The 17,160-nt window shown below is 40.6% G+C and overlaps 1 protein-coding gene across 2 annotated transcripts; it reads right to left on the bottom strand.

Annotated features, from left to right (window-relative positions):
• Nucleotides 1-701: 701 nt before the first annotated feature.
• On the bottom strand, nt 702-11,658 carry PROX2 (prospero homeobox 2). 2 transcript variants are annotated; one of them, XM_043989730.1, is made up of 4 exons: nt 10,015-11,658; nt 5,770-5,877; nt 3,326-3,520; nt 702-1,646 (listed from the first exon to the last, which is right to left on the bottom strand). In XM_043989730.1, the coding sequence occupies exons 1-4, from the start codon at nt 11,341-11,343 to the stop codon at nt 1,461-1,463; spliced, it is 1,818 nt and encodes a 605-aa protein (XP_043845665.1). In that variant the 5' UTR covers nt 11,344-11,658; the 3' UTR covers nt 702-1,460. The 2 variants fall into 2 exon arrangements, with proteins under 2 accessions (XP_043845665.1, XP_043845666.1); XM_043989731.1 differs by having other exon boundaries at nt 3,326-3,451.
• Nucleotides 11,659-17,160: the final 5,502 nt, after the last annotated feature.

The following is a 17,160-nucleotide window of genomic DNA, read 5'->3' as shown; positions in this document are numbered from 1 at the left end:
GATGTCTGTCTTTACGCTTAAGATTTTACTTAAAGAAAAGGGGCTTGGGGGCAGCTAGGTAGTGCAGTGGATAAAGCACCGGCCCTAGATTCAGGAGGACCTGAGTTCAAATTCAAACACTTACTAGCTGTGTGACCCTGGGCAAGTCAGTTAACCCCCATTGCCCACAAAAAAACAATTAAAAATAAAAAAGGGGGCTTAAACTCTTTATAGTTGAAAAATCCACAAAATGTCTAAACTGGCCTCAATAAAAGTTTCCATTTTACCTGCTACAATGATGCCAGAAGCAGCAGCAAAGGATAGCAGCATACGGAGGTGGGGTAGGGTGTGTGGGATGAAATAGTAAAGTCACAGGATACCCCTACTTAGAATAGCAGACCTCAAACTGAGTGACAAACCTATGCCACTTTATGAAAAAGTTAGCTTTGCTGAGGACGTGCTTCTGTGCTTTGGGTGAGTCAGCAATTTGTGGTGGGCCAGAATACTGACTTCATAAATTCTTCTGTCTGTGTTAAAGATAGGCGGTAGACAGTTATACCATTGTGGAGTGGTCCAGGTTCCATTGCCATTTGCAAAACTATACTAACCACTGAAACCACCCTAGTGTGACTCCTGGTGTGGCTCAGACTTCCCACCAGGTGGACCCAGTCAGTATGTTACAGTAGCCTTTGAGCTCTGGTTTTCTCTTCTTTATTACAGAGGTGATCTCGTGAATGCCGTAGTGTACAGCGTGCAGTGCCGCCGAGCTCCTGAGATCTTTGGTGAAACCTTGTTTGCCGTGGGGAATTATCATCACCAAAAGCTACCTCCCCGGGCATCAACTGCAGTGGATAACTAGAGACCTTTGATAGCTCCTGGCTGATTGGCTGATTGGCTGTTTACCCGCTGATAGTAGCGAGTGAACTGCAGTGTATTTAAGGTCTGTGACACTGTAAAGTCTCATTAAGTTCCTACAGCAAGTTGATCTCTGCAGCGCTATGTAAGTGTGTCCTGGATCCCTCAGCTAAAGCAGTAGGTACTAAACTATATCTGGGGCCTTAGCCATTGCTGGATATCTCTGACTTACTACTGTATGTTATATGTATCCCGTGGAGGTGGGATACTTATGAATATATCGATTGTGGACAACGTAGAAATTCAGCACCCGGCCAAGAGGGCCAGGATATAATCCTATGGAATCCTTTCTAAGTTCCAAATACTACATGCAAGATAATCCTACATAACACGTGTGAAACTAACCAGTTGCACTTAACAGATGTAATGTCATAGTATTAAATCTTTTGAAACTCAGGGAAGAGAATACTGGCAAAGAAATGGTAACTGTCCTATTTATTTTTTGCTTTTCCATATGAGTAAAGCTCTATTCTTCACCCTTTTAATACACATGCATGTTAGGCCCAGGCCCATTCTTCCACTTTTCTCGTCACGAAAAAGGACAGCTCTCTTGTTCTAGTAGACTCTTAATTCCGAAGTAGCTCCTGCGGACAGCTGGAAGATTTGAATATCTCAGGAATGTCACTGTCCAGTTTTGAAATGATTTTATAAATGGGTTTCTTCCAGGAGGGGTCTGAGTCTTTTCCTGCTGTGACAGCATTGAAGAACTCCTGCAGTGTCAGACTGGCAATCTCCAGGAACTGGTCTGGGACCTGCTGAGGCAAAAAAATGAGTGAATGACAAGGCCACCGTACACACTACATAATATACATTCCATGGTGAGTGTTGGGGTGGGCGTCACTGACCCACTGAAGAAGGCACCAAGGAACGGAAATCCTCCCTGACTTTTATGGGAAGAAGCTCCAGGATCCCCTTCAACAGGCACTGGAGAATAAATACAAACTAAATGGTGGCACCAACAAGAATCTTCCCTGTGGGCACCCTATGAACATTCCAGGTTGCCATATTTGTGAATCACCTACAGGTGGGCTAGCATTTTAGTAAGTAAGTGTAATACCTTGCTTTCATATAAAAATCTGTGGTTCATATACCACAGCTTTTCTCCCCCCAACGTTTTCTTATGAGCCTGAAATAAAGAATATATCTAAGTAATGGTACCTTTGTTCATACCCAGACACTTCCCACCCCCTACCCCCAACTCCTTTCCTTCCAGGATCACCCAAGTTTCTCAGAATTCTTTGGTTCCACTGGCAATTGAGAGGCAAGCCCAGAAATCTGATTCAGGCCAGACCATAGAAAGTGGACCCAGGTTCCTAGAATGTCACCATAAATGAGCAGGCCCCATCTGTTAATTCTGGCCTCAAGGACCCAGGGCTTCATCGGTCTCTGCATGTCAAACGGTTGTCCCAAAATTTAGAGATGTGGCAATAACTTTCTCACATAAATTGTTACTCCTTTGTTTTTAAGTAAACCTGAATAAATCAAGTAAGCATCTGAAACGGCTTTGCTATTCCATGTGCCAGCCAAAAGACACTTCTTAAGAATCAAGTTGATAGAATCAGGACACAGTCAGGATTTAAAGGAATCTATGAACATTGAGGGTAAAGAGCTCCCCAGACAGCTCCAGATGACCTTGAGTGATTTATTTTACTTCTCTGGGACTCTTTCCTTGTCTGTAAAATGAGAGGGTTGGATGAGATTATTCCTAAAGTCCATTCCAGTCCTGAATGACATACTCAAGACAAAAGAAGGAAATTCTAGTTCAATTCCCTGGTTTCCAAAAATCTTTTTGGGGTTCCTTGAACTCCTTGCCAACTGAAGTCAGTACCTTCCCTCACAGAGATAAAATGATAATCTGTAATCATGACCAAATATGGATTGATAGATGGGTGGGTGGACAAATCAATTGATAGTGTGGTTTTTAAAGGTGGAGAATTCAGTATAGGATCAATTCTGGCTCAGAGAAAACATGTTAGTCTAATAATAAGTTGCCAATGATAGATAAGAGTTTTGTCTGTTTCTTTGTGTAAAAACATCAATCAAATGGGCAATTTGTTCATCTGTATTGGTAGCTTTACCACCAAGGTATACTACAAAGAGTGCTTTCTTCAAAAAATTCCTAAGGGATTGGGGATTTGAATGTTTCATAAATATTAAGATTAAAGTAGATTTTTCTCTCTGGACTCATGCTATTTTCTAAATGAAGGCCTGAACATAGTGGAACAATGAAATGAGGTTTGTTCCACTCAGTTCCATTCTTAGGTTTTGACAGTGGTAATGTCTGGGTTAACTATGTCTAGGTCATCTTTAGTAATCTTCCATTGGTCTCTTGGTCACTTAAGGAAAGCAACATCATGTTCCCTTAAACTGGCAACATCATCACACAGGTATTGACTCTAAGACCTTGTAGGAAACAAATAGGGAGTCTTACCTCAAAGTCATTTCCCTTATTGTAGTGCAAGTTGAGAGTCCGGAAGAGTTCTGAGTTCCTGGGGACTTTTAGCATGTTTGGGTTTGTGATTCCATCAGAGATAGCTTGTCGAGCAAATTTTTCCATCTGGATATAATAAAACTCACGAAAATTACTGAACCACTTGATAAGCTGGGAGGTGATGCAGCGATTGAACTGAAAAGAAATTTCAACAGGTCAAAAATTAAAATGTTTCCCTAATTCTCATGAGGCCCTAAAATATGGAACTTTGAACAGCCAGTTCAAAATGATGGTGTGATGTGAATGGCTTTTTGGCTTCTCTAAAAAGCACTGCCTTAAAAAAAAGTGTCATGGTTATTTTCCATATTCATCATTTAGAAATAGAACAAAATCAAAGTGGTGTTGCCCATTAGGAAAGAATTACTTCTTTGGCTTTCTGAGATCCTCTTGGTTGTTGGTTTTTAGCTACATCATATACAGTTGGGAAGTAGAAGCAGCAAAATTAAGAGCAAGAGGTATAATGCAGAGTTCTCATGCACACAGCTAGATCCCATGGCTGCTGACAACCCAGTCACCACCTCACCACCTCCCCCTCCAAGAGAATAAGACATTGGTGATATGTGGAGGGATGGTATTCAAGCAAATAGCTTGTCAGCAATATGGAGCTGCAACATGAAGGTGTTTGAAGATGAGCAAATTGAGGTTTGCTTCCGATGTAGAATTCAGGGATAACTTATGAAAGTCCTTTCTATCACAGACAGGGTCAAGAACATAGGTCACTTAACATATCTGTCTTCGATGATTGACGGACAAATCCTATTTCCAACAGGATCAAAGCTGGGTTTCACTTTACTCTGCCAGGGTTGACATGCATGGATGCATACGTTAGGTCGGCCAGACCTCATTTTGAAACCTTGGAAGTTGGAGATGGATATAAGTTGCTAAAGGCACCAATCGTTTTATTTCTAATCATTCTTTTCCGATGTTTTGTCTCACTTTTAAAAACCTTTTTCAGTGGAATACCAGACCCAACAGCTTCATTTACTGGGGCATTTGGGGGTTTGGATCCATGTGAGGGTCCATGTGGACTGGAATTACATCTCACCTCCACTTAAAAAAGGAAAAACTAAGCAGTAGTTTGAGAATTTGTTGATGTCCACTGTTGATCTGGTGCTTCCTGAACAACAGGGATGCTTTATGCACTCAGATTGCTACAAAGGCCACCTGGGGTTGAATCAGCAGTAAAGGGTTATGGAAGAAGAAAACTACATTCTGGGGCAGCTAGGTGGCACAGTGGACAAAGCAGCAGCCCTGGATTCAGGAGGACCTGAGTTCAAATCCGACCTCAGACACTTGATACTTACTAGCTGTGTGACCCTGAGCAAGTCACTTAACTCTCATTGTCCCGCAAAAATAAGAAAAACAAAACAAAACAAAAAACCACCCTACATTCCTATAGCCTTGGTGTAGCAGTGTGCTGGTAAATGATTACCAACCAGCTCTCTGAAGAAAAAAGTGTGTAAGACATACTTTAAGCTTAGTCTGCCTTATTAACACTTTCTTAAATCTAGAAATCAACAAAGCAATAAATCAAGCCCTGATTTATGTCATTTGTCAATATTGAAGATGCACATGGTCACACTGAAAATTTAACAATCAACTCTCAAGTGAGCTGGCTCTAGCTGTCTCCAGCCAACACACCCCTGCCTGCCTGCTGGCAAACCCCCTCTTACTGGTGGTGAGTCAAGATCAGGACAGCCAGCCGCTGTAACAGTTACCCAAGAGAAACAGTGACATGCTGATTGATAGCTGAAGTCAGACTTGCCCTACTGCATCTCTCTGTTAAAGCTGTCTGTGACCCCGCTGTATAAAATTCCTGCATGTAGCCCTGACTGGATCAGAGATATCTACTGATCTTTCTCTGTGCTCTTGTAACTTTGCTGTTCAGGTAAATGACTAGAGCTAGAGTGGTTGTGTGGTGGGAAGATCACTGTCCAGAATCCAGAGACCAAGGGTCCCAGTCTTAGCTCTGGCACTAGCTAGCTATTTATGTGATCTCCTGCAAGTTACTTGATCTCTACAGCAAGTTTCCTCAAATGTGAAATGAATGGGGTTAGAGCCGATCACTAAGGTTCCTCCCAACTCTTAATAGTCTATGATTCTATGGCCTTCAAATAAATTTTTTAAAAGCTCGCTAAAACTTGTACTTATTCTTGTCTATTCTGTAGCTCCTGTCTTGTCCTACTCAACCTTCATAAGGTCAAAATAAGGATTCTGTTTCAATGAGTTTCTATAACTAGCCACTCGGGGGAGCTAAAGTACACACTTTGAAGCCCTAGGACTGCTTAGGTCTGTCTTCTCCCTTGCTAAGGAAAACCAATGTTTTCAAAATTGTTGAATGGTTGCATTAGTCATGCAGATCAAATGAGTTAAGTCGTTTTTACCTGAACATCAGGGAAATAGGCTTTCAGGAGGCTGGAGCTTGGATAACGAGTGAAGAAAAACATCAATTTAGCCTTCTTCAAGTGGCCAGGGTTTAGGCCCTCCTGGATTTACCCATTGTCAAGGAGAGATAATTTGTATCACACCCTCAGAACTGTGAATTCTCTTGCCCTTTGTGGTTTTTATTTTCCCTGAAAATGGGTGCTCTTCTTCCTTTGCTGCCTAACTCAGACAAAATTGAGTGATATTTTTCTTTTCTGGTGTTCGATACCATGTATACAGATTTTTCTAGTTTATAATTCACCTATTTTACATTTTGAAGCTTGAAATCACATAGTATAACTTTACTTCATTATTCAGTTCTATTTAAACACAAACACACAATAGTTTATATGATGGCCACATCTCTAAATTGTGGAATACTCATTTGACATGAGTAAAGAAGGCAGATTGGTGAGGAGGTAAAACTTCTCATTAAGATTAAGCAAGTGGTGTGACCCTGGGCAAGTCACTTAACCTTCATTGTCCTGCAAAAATAAATAAATAAAAAGTTTTTAAAATTAAAAAAATAAAAATATCTTTTAAAAAAAGATTAAGCACGTGGCCCCCTGCTGTATTAATGATTTTTTTAGCTACAGAAACTATTTGAAACATTTTTTATTACTGCTTTCAAAAAAAAGAATGTGCTACATATATTTATATTCATTCATATATATGCATATATACAATCAGAAAGTTTCCATGCCTCTCTGAACTTCACTTTCCTTATTTCCAAAATAAGGGGGTTGGATTAGATGGATCTCTATGGCCCCTAACATTTCATGAATCTACAAGTTTTGCATGAGCATGTGCAAGATTTAGTTCAGATATCTGTGTCACCAAAAATTAAGATCTAGACACTAGCAGACCACCTGCTGTTATTCGAGTAGCTTGAAATTCCTCATGTATAGCTGATCAAATCATTAACTTTGACCTTCATGTTTAAATGATACTTAATATGGAAACTTAGTAACAGCTCCAGTCTGGACTTGGGTCTGAGGACCTGTATTCAGATCTCTGCCCTGCCACTTATTTTATGATCTCTGGGTCTCAGATTTATTCATTTGCAAAATGAGGAAGTTAAACTAGTTGACCTCTAAGATTTCTTTCAGTTCTAAACCTGTGCTTCTGCATTGATATCCCAAATTCATTCCAGAAGCATATTTGGTAGTTTCCCTTTAATTTGAAAGGTCAGTCTGGGTAGGGGGGAACAGTGTGGAATTAAATGTTTGCTTTGTCCTTTGGGAGGGGGAGTTGTTACACAGGAATAATTAATTTTGAGAGTTTGAAAACAACAAAAGTGAATAATTCAGGGGAGAGTTTGGGTTAAATTACGTACCATGAGAAGCTTCTGACCAGTAAATAATTATTATGATAAAGTTTAGCAAAAGAAAATCAGCTAAGGACAGTAATCCGTGAATAGTCCTGAAACAGTGAAGTAGATGAAGATTATCTTTGGCATTCATCTCATTTTAATGTCCTCTATCCTATCCTACTGGCCTAGGCCCTCTCTCACAGGTCCTAATAATCCTCTTAAAGAGCTAACTGAGGGGCGGCTAGGTGGCGCAGTGGATAAAGCACCGGCCCTGGATTCAGGAGTACTTGAGTTCAAATCCGGCCTCAGACACTTGACACTTACTAGCTGTGTGACCCTGGGCAAGTCACTTAACCCCCATTGCCCTGCAAAAAAAAAAAAAAAAGAGCTAACTGAGATGGTTTAAGAACCTGCAACTCTCTGTGTTTGGGTGTTGAGTACTCTTTTTTTTTTTTTTTTTAGTGAGGCAATTGGGGTTAAGTGACTTGCCCAGGGTCACACAGCTAGTAAGTGTCAAGTGTCTGAGGCCGGATTTGAACTCAGGTACTCCTGAATCCAGGGCCGGTGCTTTATCCACTGCGCCACCTAGCTGTCCCGTGCTGAGTACTCTTAAAACTTAAGTTTTCAGGACCCAAGGGAATGAGTTTCTAATGAGTGGATATACTTTTGGGGGAGAGGGGAGAATATTTTAGAGTGTTTTGTTACCTCTCAGAATATTACCATATTGACACCTACTTTGAATAAGGTATTGGCATGAGGCCAGCACTGAGAATTCCTTCTGTCTTAGTGATAAATGACTCTATGACCAAAGCTAGATCCAAGAAGACCTCCGTAGGCTAGAACAGTGGGTCCTGTCAGTCCAGCTAGATGAAATTTAGTAGGGATACATATAAGCTCAACACCTGGGTTAAAAAAAATATTAGCTACCCAAGTTAAAAAAGGTGGGAGAGCTGTCACTAGATCTCCTATAATGGAATGCAAATTCAGAGAAGCAGTCATGGGATATAGCAACCAAAAAAAGCCAGTCTAATCTTGCATGGCATTAATCGAAGTATCCATTCTAAGGGATGTGATAGTCCTGCTGTGCTCTGCCCTGGGCGGGCCATGCATGGAGTATTGTATTTCTGGGTATCTGATTTAGGAGAGACATTGACAAGCCAGAGCTCATCCAGAAGAGGGAGATCAAAATGGTGATGGGACAGAAAGTCATACCATAAAAAGAATGGAAGGGACTGGGAATGCTTATTTGAACAATTATTACTAACTAGGAAGAGAGGTCATACTTGTTTTTCTTGACCCCAGGAGGTCAACATAGGGGAGAGGCAGAGTTCAACCCATTAGAGCTGTTCAATAGTTTGCCTCAGGAGGGGGTAGGCTACTCACCACCAGTATTCTTCAAACTAAGACTTTCAAAAAAATTGCTGACATGCCCAGTATTCATGCCCAGATAAAGGTTGGATTAGTTGGCCACTGACATCCCTTCCCATTCTTCTCAGTTCTCACCATGAATCAGAATTTTCTAGATCTGTGATTTTATTCAGTACTATGTTAGGGTAGACTTCTTTGGATCCTTCTCAGATAATGCTGGCAGTACCTCCTCCTCCTCTGTCAATGGACTTGTGCAGGTGTTCTAGACAGATAGCTGTTAGACTTGGGTCACCTTTTAGGCTACTCCCATCACCTAATTTAGTTTGTGACATTGTCATGGGGAGAAAATACCCCACAATTTGAAGTTCCTACTGTTATCTGAGAAGACCCCTGTTTTCATCAGTTGTTCCTTCAGTCTGAGAGATTCTTAACTAGGTATATGTTATTACTTGCTCAAATGATATTTATGGACAACAGGGTTAGATAATTATAGTTGTTTTTTTTTAACCAGGAGCCTAGTTCTACTACTATTTTCCAGCACAACGGGTTAAGGGACAGAAAAAGGTAGAAATTTGAAATACATAATGGTAGAGAATTTAGGTACTCATCTAAGACCAACATCCAGGTGAGTCATCCCAAATCACATCTGCCTTTGCAAGGCAGCAGTATCCAGATACTTAAAGGCTATGTGAGCTCACTAAATTTACATCTAAAAACATCTTTGGGAGCAGCAGGGTAAATAGATAGGGAATTCATAAATCTAGCTTCTACTTTTCCCTTCACCGCAATCTGACTCTGAGTAATTTCCCCTTTTCTTTCTACAAAATTTTAATAATAATAATAATAATAATAATAATAATAATAATAACTTCTTATATGCCAGGCTGTTTCAAAGATAAATGTAATCAGATTCAACCATATGTAAAATTTGCCTGAGCACTTGCTTACTTTCCCCATGATGCCCATTACCACTCCTGACACTACATTCTCTCTCTTGTTCTACCAGGGTCAGTTTTCCCATGAACTGTCAGGTACTAATACTGTCTCCATCATATCTTGCATGATGGTCTTTATTCTAGCACTTTTACCTTGTATATATTATTTACAACTACCAGGATTAAAGGCATTAGATAAAAATATTAAGGCATTAAATGACCTGAAGGTATTATCTCTCCCAGTGTTAATAAAACACTTAAAGTGAGAAAATCCTTCAAGACCCAAAGAATTTAATTTCTAATGGCAGAATTCCAGACACCACAACAAGAGCTGGAGAGAATCATCTTGGCAAGATTTCCTGGAGTCCATGAAATAACACTTTAGGTAACTGCCAAGGCTTTGCAAGGCTGGCCTTTGAATACAATGAACAAGCTTTGGATTGCTCTTTTAAAGACTGGCACGGAAGAAAAAAAAGGTATGAGAACAACCATGAGAGAGAAGCCTTAGCTTTTCTCCATAGATCATGGAGGCCTCCCTCATGCTTTCTTGGGATAGTGACAAGACAGTCTCAGTGACCAGTAAAGGATATGTGGACAGAAGCGAAAGGAGCCGCATCTGTGTCGGTTTTCAGGTTGCCATGTTCCATCTTCACTGTTGGAAGAAGAGCCAGACTTTCTGCTTGGCTAGAGGTGAAGGGCAGGGGGTATTGCTGCTGGCTCATGCCTGATGACTGCCGTTTAATAGTGCCCCATGGTAGGTCTAGAGACGGTAGGGAGGAAGTATCTTGAGAGGAAGAGATTTGGGAAGGGCTATAACTCCATTGGCCATTTTGTCCATACCCTAACAGTTGGCTAAGAATCTGATTTTCTTGCATGTGAGAAGTCATCGTTAAGTTTACTGGAGGGCTCTGGTAGGGTTTCTGGCTCATTCCTGAATTGACAGGGTGCCCCAGAGAATCTGAACACTTCCTCATGGACAATGGCAAAGCACTCGGTTGGACCTCAGCTTGTGATTGTGCCATATTCTGGAAGTCTTCCAAAGAAAGCTGATCTTTCCTTGTGTTCCCTGTAGTAGTAGTAGTAGAATATCCATTTTTTCTGTCTTGTCCTAGCATTTGGATGCCATTTACCAGTTCAGTCTGGTGACCTGATGGTTTTGATAATACTTTTCTTAATACGGAATCTACAACTTGTGACACAGCCCCAGTTAATTCTTTCTTCAATATCTCTGATAGAGTTTTCTCTTCATAAGTTATTAACCATGGAGCCCTAGATTGGCTTTCCTCTTCAAAAGTGTTGGGTTTCTCTCCTTTGGTGAAGTTCCTTTTGAGATCCTTGTACTGGTCAATGCCTACAGCCCAATGGCCATAGTTTGCCTCATTTTTGTGTTTTAGAGAGTCCTTATTCCTTTCAGTGTCTTTCTGGCTTTGAGCCAAGATGTTGTGCTCAGAAAGCTGGAAGAGTCTCTCTTGAAGATGTCTTAGCTGCTGCTGTAGCATCTGAAGTTGTTCCTTAAAATGGTGACCTTCTCCCTTACAGTTTCCTGTGCTGGCCCCTGACCACTCTCCCCCCTGGGGATTCTGCTGCTGAGGAAGTTTTTGTTTCCTCTTATTCTCCCTGCTTTTTTCTGTGGGAGGCTTGCTATCCTTTTCCCTGGAATTGCTTAAGGGGGCCAGTGGGTTTGGTGAAAGAGACATGCCTTGTATAATAGTTTCTACTCTGGCCCTTTTAGCTTGTATGTGTTCATCACAAAACCAGTCAGAATCAACAAAGTTAGAAATAGTGATTTGGTCCCAGGAAATGGGTGAGTCTTGCCCACATCCTCTGGAAGATGGGCTCCTTCCCTCTTCTTTCATAGATTCTCCCATGTGAGAATATGTCTGAGATTTAGAAGAAAGAAAAAGAATATTTGGATCCATCCTGATAGTTCCTTACAAGCTTATCAAAAAGCTCTAATTTCACTGGAATTTAAAACAAGAGAGTATCCAAAAGTGTTTTGGTTTTTTAACTGGGGTCTTTCTTTTCCTAAATACCCAGAGCTAAGACTTAGAGCTCTCCTCAGTAATGCATTGGTTCATTCAACAAGGGAGTTTTCTCCTCTGAAGCTGGAAGAATGAAAGGGAAGAGACACAGGAGGAAAACCTTGACTCTTCAGTTTTGGGGATGTGAGAAATAGGACCAGATTGTCAAATTCTGCTTTGCAGACTCCTGAAATGGAAGAGAAAGAGAACATAACTTAGAGACCCCCTAAGACTTACCTTTCAGAGAGGACCCTATTTGCCCACCTGGATTTATGCTCAGTTTTTCCCCCAGCTGCACTTTGGGTGCCCACGCCCGTGCTATTCATTTTTTTAAAATTATGATCATTGTGTCAAATGACTAATTTTAGATGTGGTTACCTATTTTGTTTTGACTTTACAGAGTATTCTTTATTTTTAATAGTATTTTATTTTATTGTTTTCCAATTACATGTAAAGATAGTTTTCAACATTCATTTTTCCAAGATTTTAAGTTCCAAGTTTTTCTCCCACCCTTTCCTTCTCCCCTCCCAAAGCCAGCAAGCAATCTGATAGGGGTTATACATTCCAAACAGAGCATTCTATATTTTATATAGTCCTTTTTCAACCAGGAACCTTCTCAGAACTTGAGAGATAGGGGCAGCTAGGTGGCACAGTGGATAAAGCACCAGCCCTGGATTCAGGAGGACCTGAGTTCAAATCCGGCCTCAGACACTTGACACTTTCTAGCTGTGTGACCCTGGTCAAGTCACTTAACCCTCATTACCCCACCCCACCCCCCCAAAAAAAAGAAAAGCACTAAACATACAGCCCATAAAGGCCCAGTCAGTTCTACAACTAAAACTTGAGAGTTTAGATAAACCAACTTCCCTCCTCCCCCCATATCCATTTACAAACAAAACAACACAAAACAAAAAACAATTCATATGGTTTCAAGTGCAAGTCAGAAGAAACTCCCCCTCTTTGAAAACCCACAGTCCCCCATTACAGTCTTTTGCATATATACCACCTAAATGGACCCACACACACACACACACACACTCGACACCCTTTTGTGTTAATTTTATTAATCAGAACTGCCTCTGTTCCAGGAAAATCTCAGGTCTACAACAGTGGTTTGTGTTCTAGGCAAATCTTATGTTGCTCCAGCCATGGCAAAAAATCATAATCTCAGGATTGGAAGAAATTTCAAAGGTCATTTAGTTCAATCTCCTTTCTGAAGCTTGAATTCCCTTTGCAACATGTTTATCATATAATTACCTAGCCTTCACTTAAAGAGCTCTGCCTATGGAAAACTCATTGCTCTCCAAAGCAGCACATTCCATTTTTTTTATAGTTCTGAGAGTCAAGAAATGTATCCTTATATTGAGCAAAATTCTTCCTCTCACTTCCACCCTTTACTCCTAGTTCTGCCCTCTGGGGCCTAGAAAAATAAGTCTTATCTCTCTTTTCCCTATGATTCGCCTCCAGATATTGAAAACGGTCTGTCTTTTCCTCTCTAAACCTTCTTTACTTCTCCCATCAGAATTCCAGTTTCTGCCCCTGGAACTACTCTGGGTTCTTGTCATTAGCTTGTCTAGAACCAGGTCTGCATGTCACTTCCCAGTTCTTTTTTTTTTTTAATTTTATTTTTTTTCAGTTACATGTAAAAACAATTTTTAACATTCATTTAAAAAATTTTGAGTTCCAAATTCTCTCCTTCTTTCCCTCCCCCCTCATTGAAAAAGCAAGCAATTCGATATAGGTTATATATATGTAGTCATGCAAAAGATTTCCATAGTAGTCATGTTATAAAAGGAAACACAATCAAACCAAACAAACAAGAAAAATAAAGTTTTAAATAGTATACTTCAATCTGCTTTCAAACTCCATCAGTTCTTTCTCTGGAGGTGAACAGCATTTTTCATTATAAGTTCTTTGGAATTGTCTTGGATCATTGTGTTCCTGGGAATAGCTAAGTCATTCACAGTAGATCATTTTATAATATTGCTCTTACTATCTACAATGTTCTCTTGGTTCTGGTCATTTCGCTTTGCATCACTTTATTCCCAGTTATTTCTAAACCATGCTACCATATTTCTACTCTGCCAACCCCTTATGTATTTAGCTCATCTCCATTAGAATGTAAGCTCCTTGAGGGTAGGGGCTTGCTTTCGTGTATTTGTATCCCCAGTACAAAACAGTACCTGGCACATAGTAAGCACTTAATAAATGCTTTATCATTCATTCTTTCTCCATACCAAATATGCCCAGTTCCTTTAGTTGATACTTATATAAGAGGGAGTATTCCATACAACTAGCTCAACAATTAAAGTGAACCATGACTTCTGAATTGAATCAGCTTATAAACTAAATGTGAACAAGGCCCACCCATCTCTGTTGAGTCAATCAGAGATATGGACAAGGTGGGAACAAGGCTTAGACATGTCTATTGATTCAATTAAAAGTATAAGCTGTCAACTAACATGCCTTTGAGCCATTGAATGACCATCTCCAAGTAGGAAATATCCCATGGTTGGTTGAGGAGGGTCAATCATTGTTTATGGGGCTGAGATAAAAACAGAATATCTTGGTCTTAATGCTGACAACATTTCCTTTCTTACAAGCTTACAAGCACAAGCTTCTTAATGATATTTATACTTCAATGCTTAAAGGATCTGTGATTCTATCAGTAAGGGACCCATTCATAACTTAGTAGATAAGTTGTAAAGAGTTTAAGAGGGTTTAAGAGACTTGCCTCATGGCACAGCTAGGTGGCGCAGTGGATAAAGCACAGGGCCTGGATTCAGGGGGACCTGAGTACAAATACAGCCTCAGATACTTGACACTTACTAGCTGTGTGACCTTGGGCAAGTCACTCAAATCTCATTGCCCCACAAAAAAAAATAATAAAAATTTTAAAAAGAGAGAGAGAGAGACTTACCTCTGGTCACACAACTAGTAAATGTCAGAGGTAGGATTTTAACCCAGGTCTTTCTGTCTCCAGGCCCAGTACTCTATTATACCATGCGTTTTCTCTAAATAATGTTAATAATTCCTCTTGATAATGTATAGAATTTTATCAGTATTTGATATAAAGCTCATTAGCCTGTAATAGTGACCTTTAAAAAACAAAAACAAAAAACAAAGGGGGCAGCTAGGTGGTGCAGTGGATAGAGCACCAGCCCTGGATTCAGGAGGACCTGAGTTCAAATACGGCCTCAGACACTTAACACATATTAGCTGTGTGACCCTGGGCAAGTCACTTAACCCCCATTGCCTCACCAAAAAAAACCCCAATAGTGACCTTTTCTTTATTGTTCTTGTTTGTTTTTTGTGGGGCAATGGGGGTTAAGTGACTTGCCCAGGGTCACACAGCTAGTAAGTGTCAAGTGTCTGAGGTCGGATTTGAACTCAGGTCCTCCTGAATTCAGGGCCAGTGATTTATTCACTGTGCCATCTAGCTACCCCTGACTTTTTCTTTAAAAAAAAGGGACATTTATTTAGTCTGAAACAGAATTTTGTTACTCCTAATCAGTGTTGTAGAAAACTGAAGTATAAGTGGCAGCATATATATTTTTTTTTTGGTTTGGGCAATGAGGGTTAAGTGACTTGCCCAAGGTCACACAGCTAGTAAGTGTTAAGTGTCTGACACCAGATTTGAACTCAGGTCCTCCTGAATCCAGGGCTGGTGCTCTATCTACTGTGCCACCTAGCTGCCCCCAGTGGCAGCATATTTTAAGGCATCAACACTACTAAAAAAATAAAAACACCAATTAAAATAGGAAACAAGAGATCCTAAATCAGAGTTGCTAGATTAAGATTTGCTTTTAAGTACTAGTACAATCAACAAAAACTCATAGGATCTGTCAGCCAACAAGCATTCATTAAGCACCAATTGTGGGTCAGGCTCTATGCTAAGTGATGGGGATTCAAAGAAAGGAAAAAAAAAAGATTCTGCTCTCAAGGAGCCCAATCTAATGATGGAGGGGAGGAAGACACAACAAGCAAACAACTATGTACACACAAGATATAGATAGGATGAAATGGAGATGATCAACAGAAGGCATTGGTAATGAGGGGAACTGGCAAAGATTTCTTGTGGAAGGTCAGATTTGAGATGGGTCTTGAAGGAAATGGGGGAAGAAAAGAGGTGGAAATGGGGAGGGGAGGAATTCCAGGCATGAGGGACAGCCAGAGAAAATGCCCATCATTTGGAGATGGCATGTCCTATTCAAGAAACAACTCTGAGGTAAGTGTTACTGGATCACAGGCTACTTCAGGTTGTGTAAGGTGTAAGAAAGATGAAGGGCTTTGACTGCTAAACAAATGCTTTAAGATTGATGCTGGGAATCATAGGGAGCCACCTGGTGTTATTTGAATAGTAGGGCAGTGACGTGGTCTGACGTGCACTTAAGGAAAATCAACAGCTGAAGGGAGAATAGACTAAAGTAGAGAGATTTGAAGCAGGGAGACCAACCAACAAATGGTCCAAGTGTGACATAATGAAGGACTGTACCAGAGTGGGGGCAGCGTCAGAGGAGAGAAGGGGACAAGTATAAGAGATAGCACAAAGATCGAGTAACAAGGGCTGTCCCTCACGTGGAACATGGGGGTATTGTTGTGTGTCTTGAAAGGAAGCAGAACAGACATCTCTAGCCTCTTCTCCCCCAACTTGTTCAAGGAAGACTTTAATTCCTGCTAGAATGAAAAGCATGAAGTTTTTGTGAGAAACTTAGCTACTTGGTTCTCTTCAGAAAGAGGGGTTACTGTGGGGGGCAGCTAGGTGGCACCATGATTAAAGCACCGGCCCTGGATTCAGGAGGACCTGAGTTCAAATCCAACCTCAGACACTTGGCATTTACTAGCTGTGTGAACTTGGGTAAGTCATTTAACGCTCATTGCCCCCACAAAAAAAAAAGAAAAGAAAGAAAGAGGGGTTACTAGAATAGAATTTATCTGCTCCCTTAAATATTATTAGTCATGGGGATGTGATTTTTCAGGTTCAGTCTAACTTCTGGGTGCTAATTTCATTAATTGGGGGGGGGGAAGCAGGATTATACCTAAGGCTTAACTCCCTTTTCACCAAAAACCAGTTCCACAATGAAAACACATAGCAAGGAGGTAGCCAAGGAAAACCAGAAAAAGTATATATACATATATGTATACACACACCTTTATATATAATGTGTGTGCGTGCATGTATATGTATGTGTATACACACACACACACACACACACACACACACACACACACACACCAAGACAATACAGAGTGAAAGAACTTCCCCATTGGGAATGAGATAACTGAACTAAACCAAGAGAGAGTCTTAGATCTCACTCAATGGGAAGTTTTCCTAAGTTTTTAGTGTAGCAACCTGAGGGATAGGGATGTAATGAAGATTATTGCCAGCTCCTTTGATGTTCACTTCTTTCCAGAGTCTTTTTTCCTTCAGCAAACTGAAATGGGGTTGGCATTATCCATCTTTTTTGAAGGTGGAAGCCACAAGCACTCAAAGCCCAAAGAGATTGGAGAGACTCCAAGCAGGTCCAAAGACTTGAAGATCCCTCTCTCCTGTTCTTGCCAACTCTGCCCTGTCCCTCATGCAAGTTCAAGGCATTGATCTCCACCAGTGAGGAGAGAATCCCATACCAATGGGCTTGTGGACTCAGGTTAAAATAACAGTTGTCAACAGATTGGATTTTGGGGAGATGAGAATGAGGACTAAGGATAACACCT

Source organism: Dromiciops gliroides, chromosome 2 (genome assembly GCF_019393635.1).
Source record: "Dromiciops gliroides isolate mDroGli1 chromosome 2, mDroGli1.pri, whole genome shotgun sequence".
NCBI lineage: Eukaryota > Metazoa > Chordata > Mammalia > Microbiotheria > Microbiotheriidae > Dromiciops > Dromiciops gliroides.
This window is presented reverse-complemented; position numbering and strand designations above follow the sequence as displayed.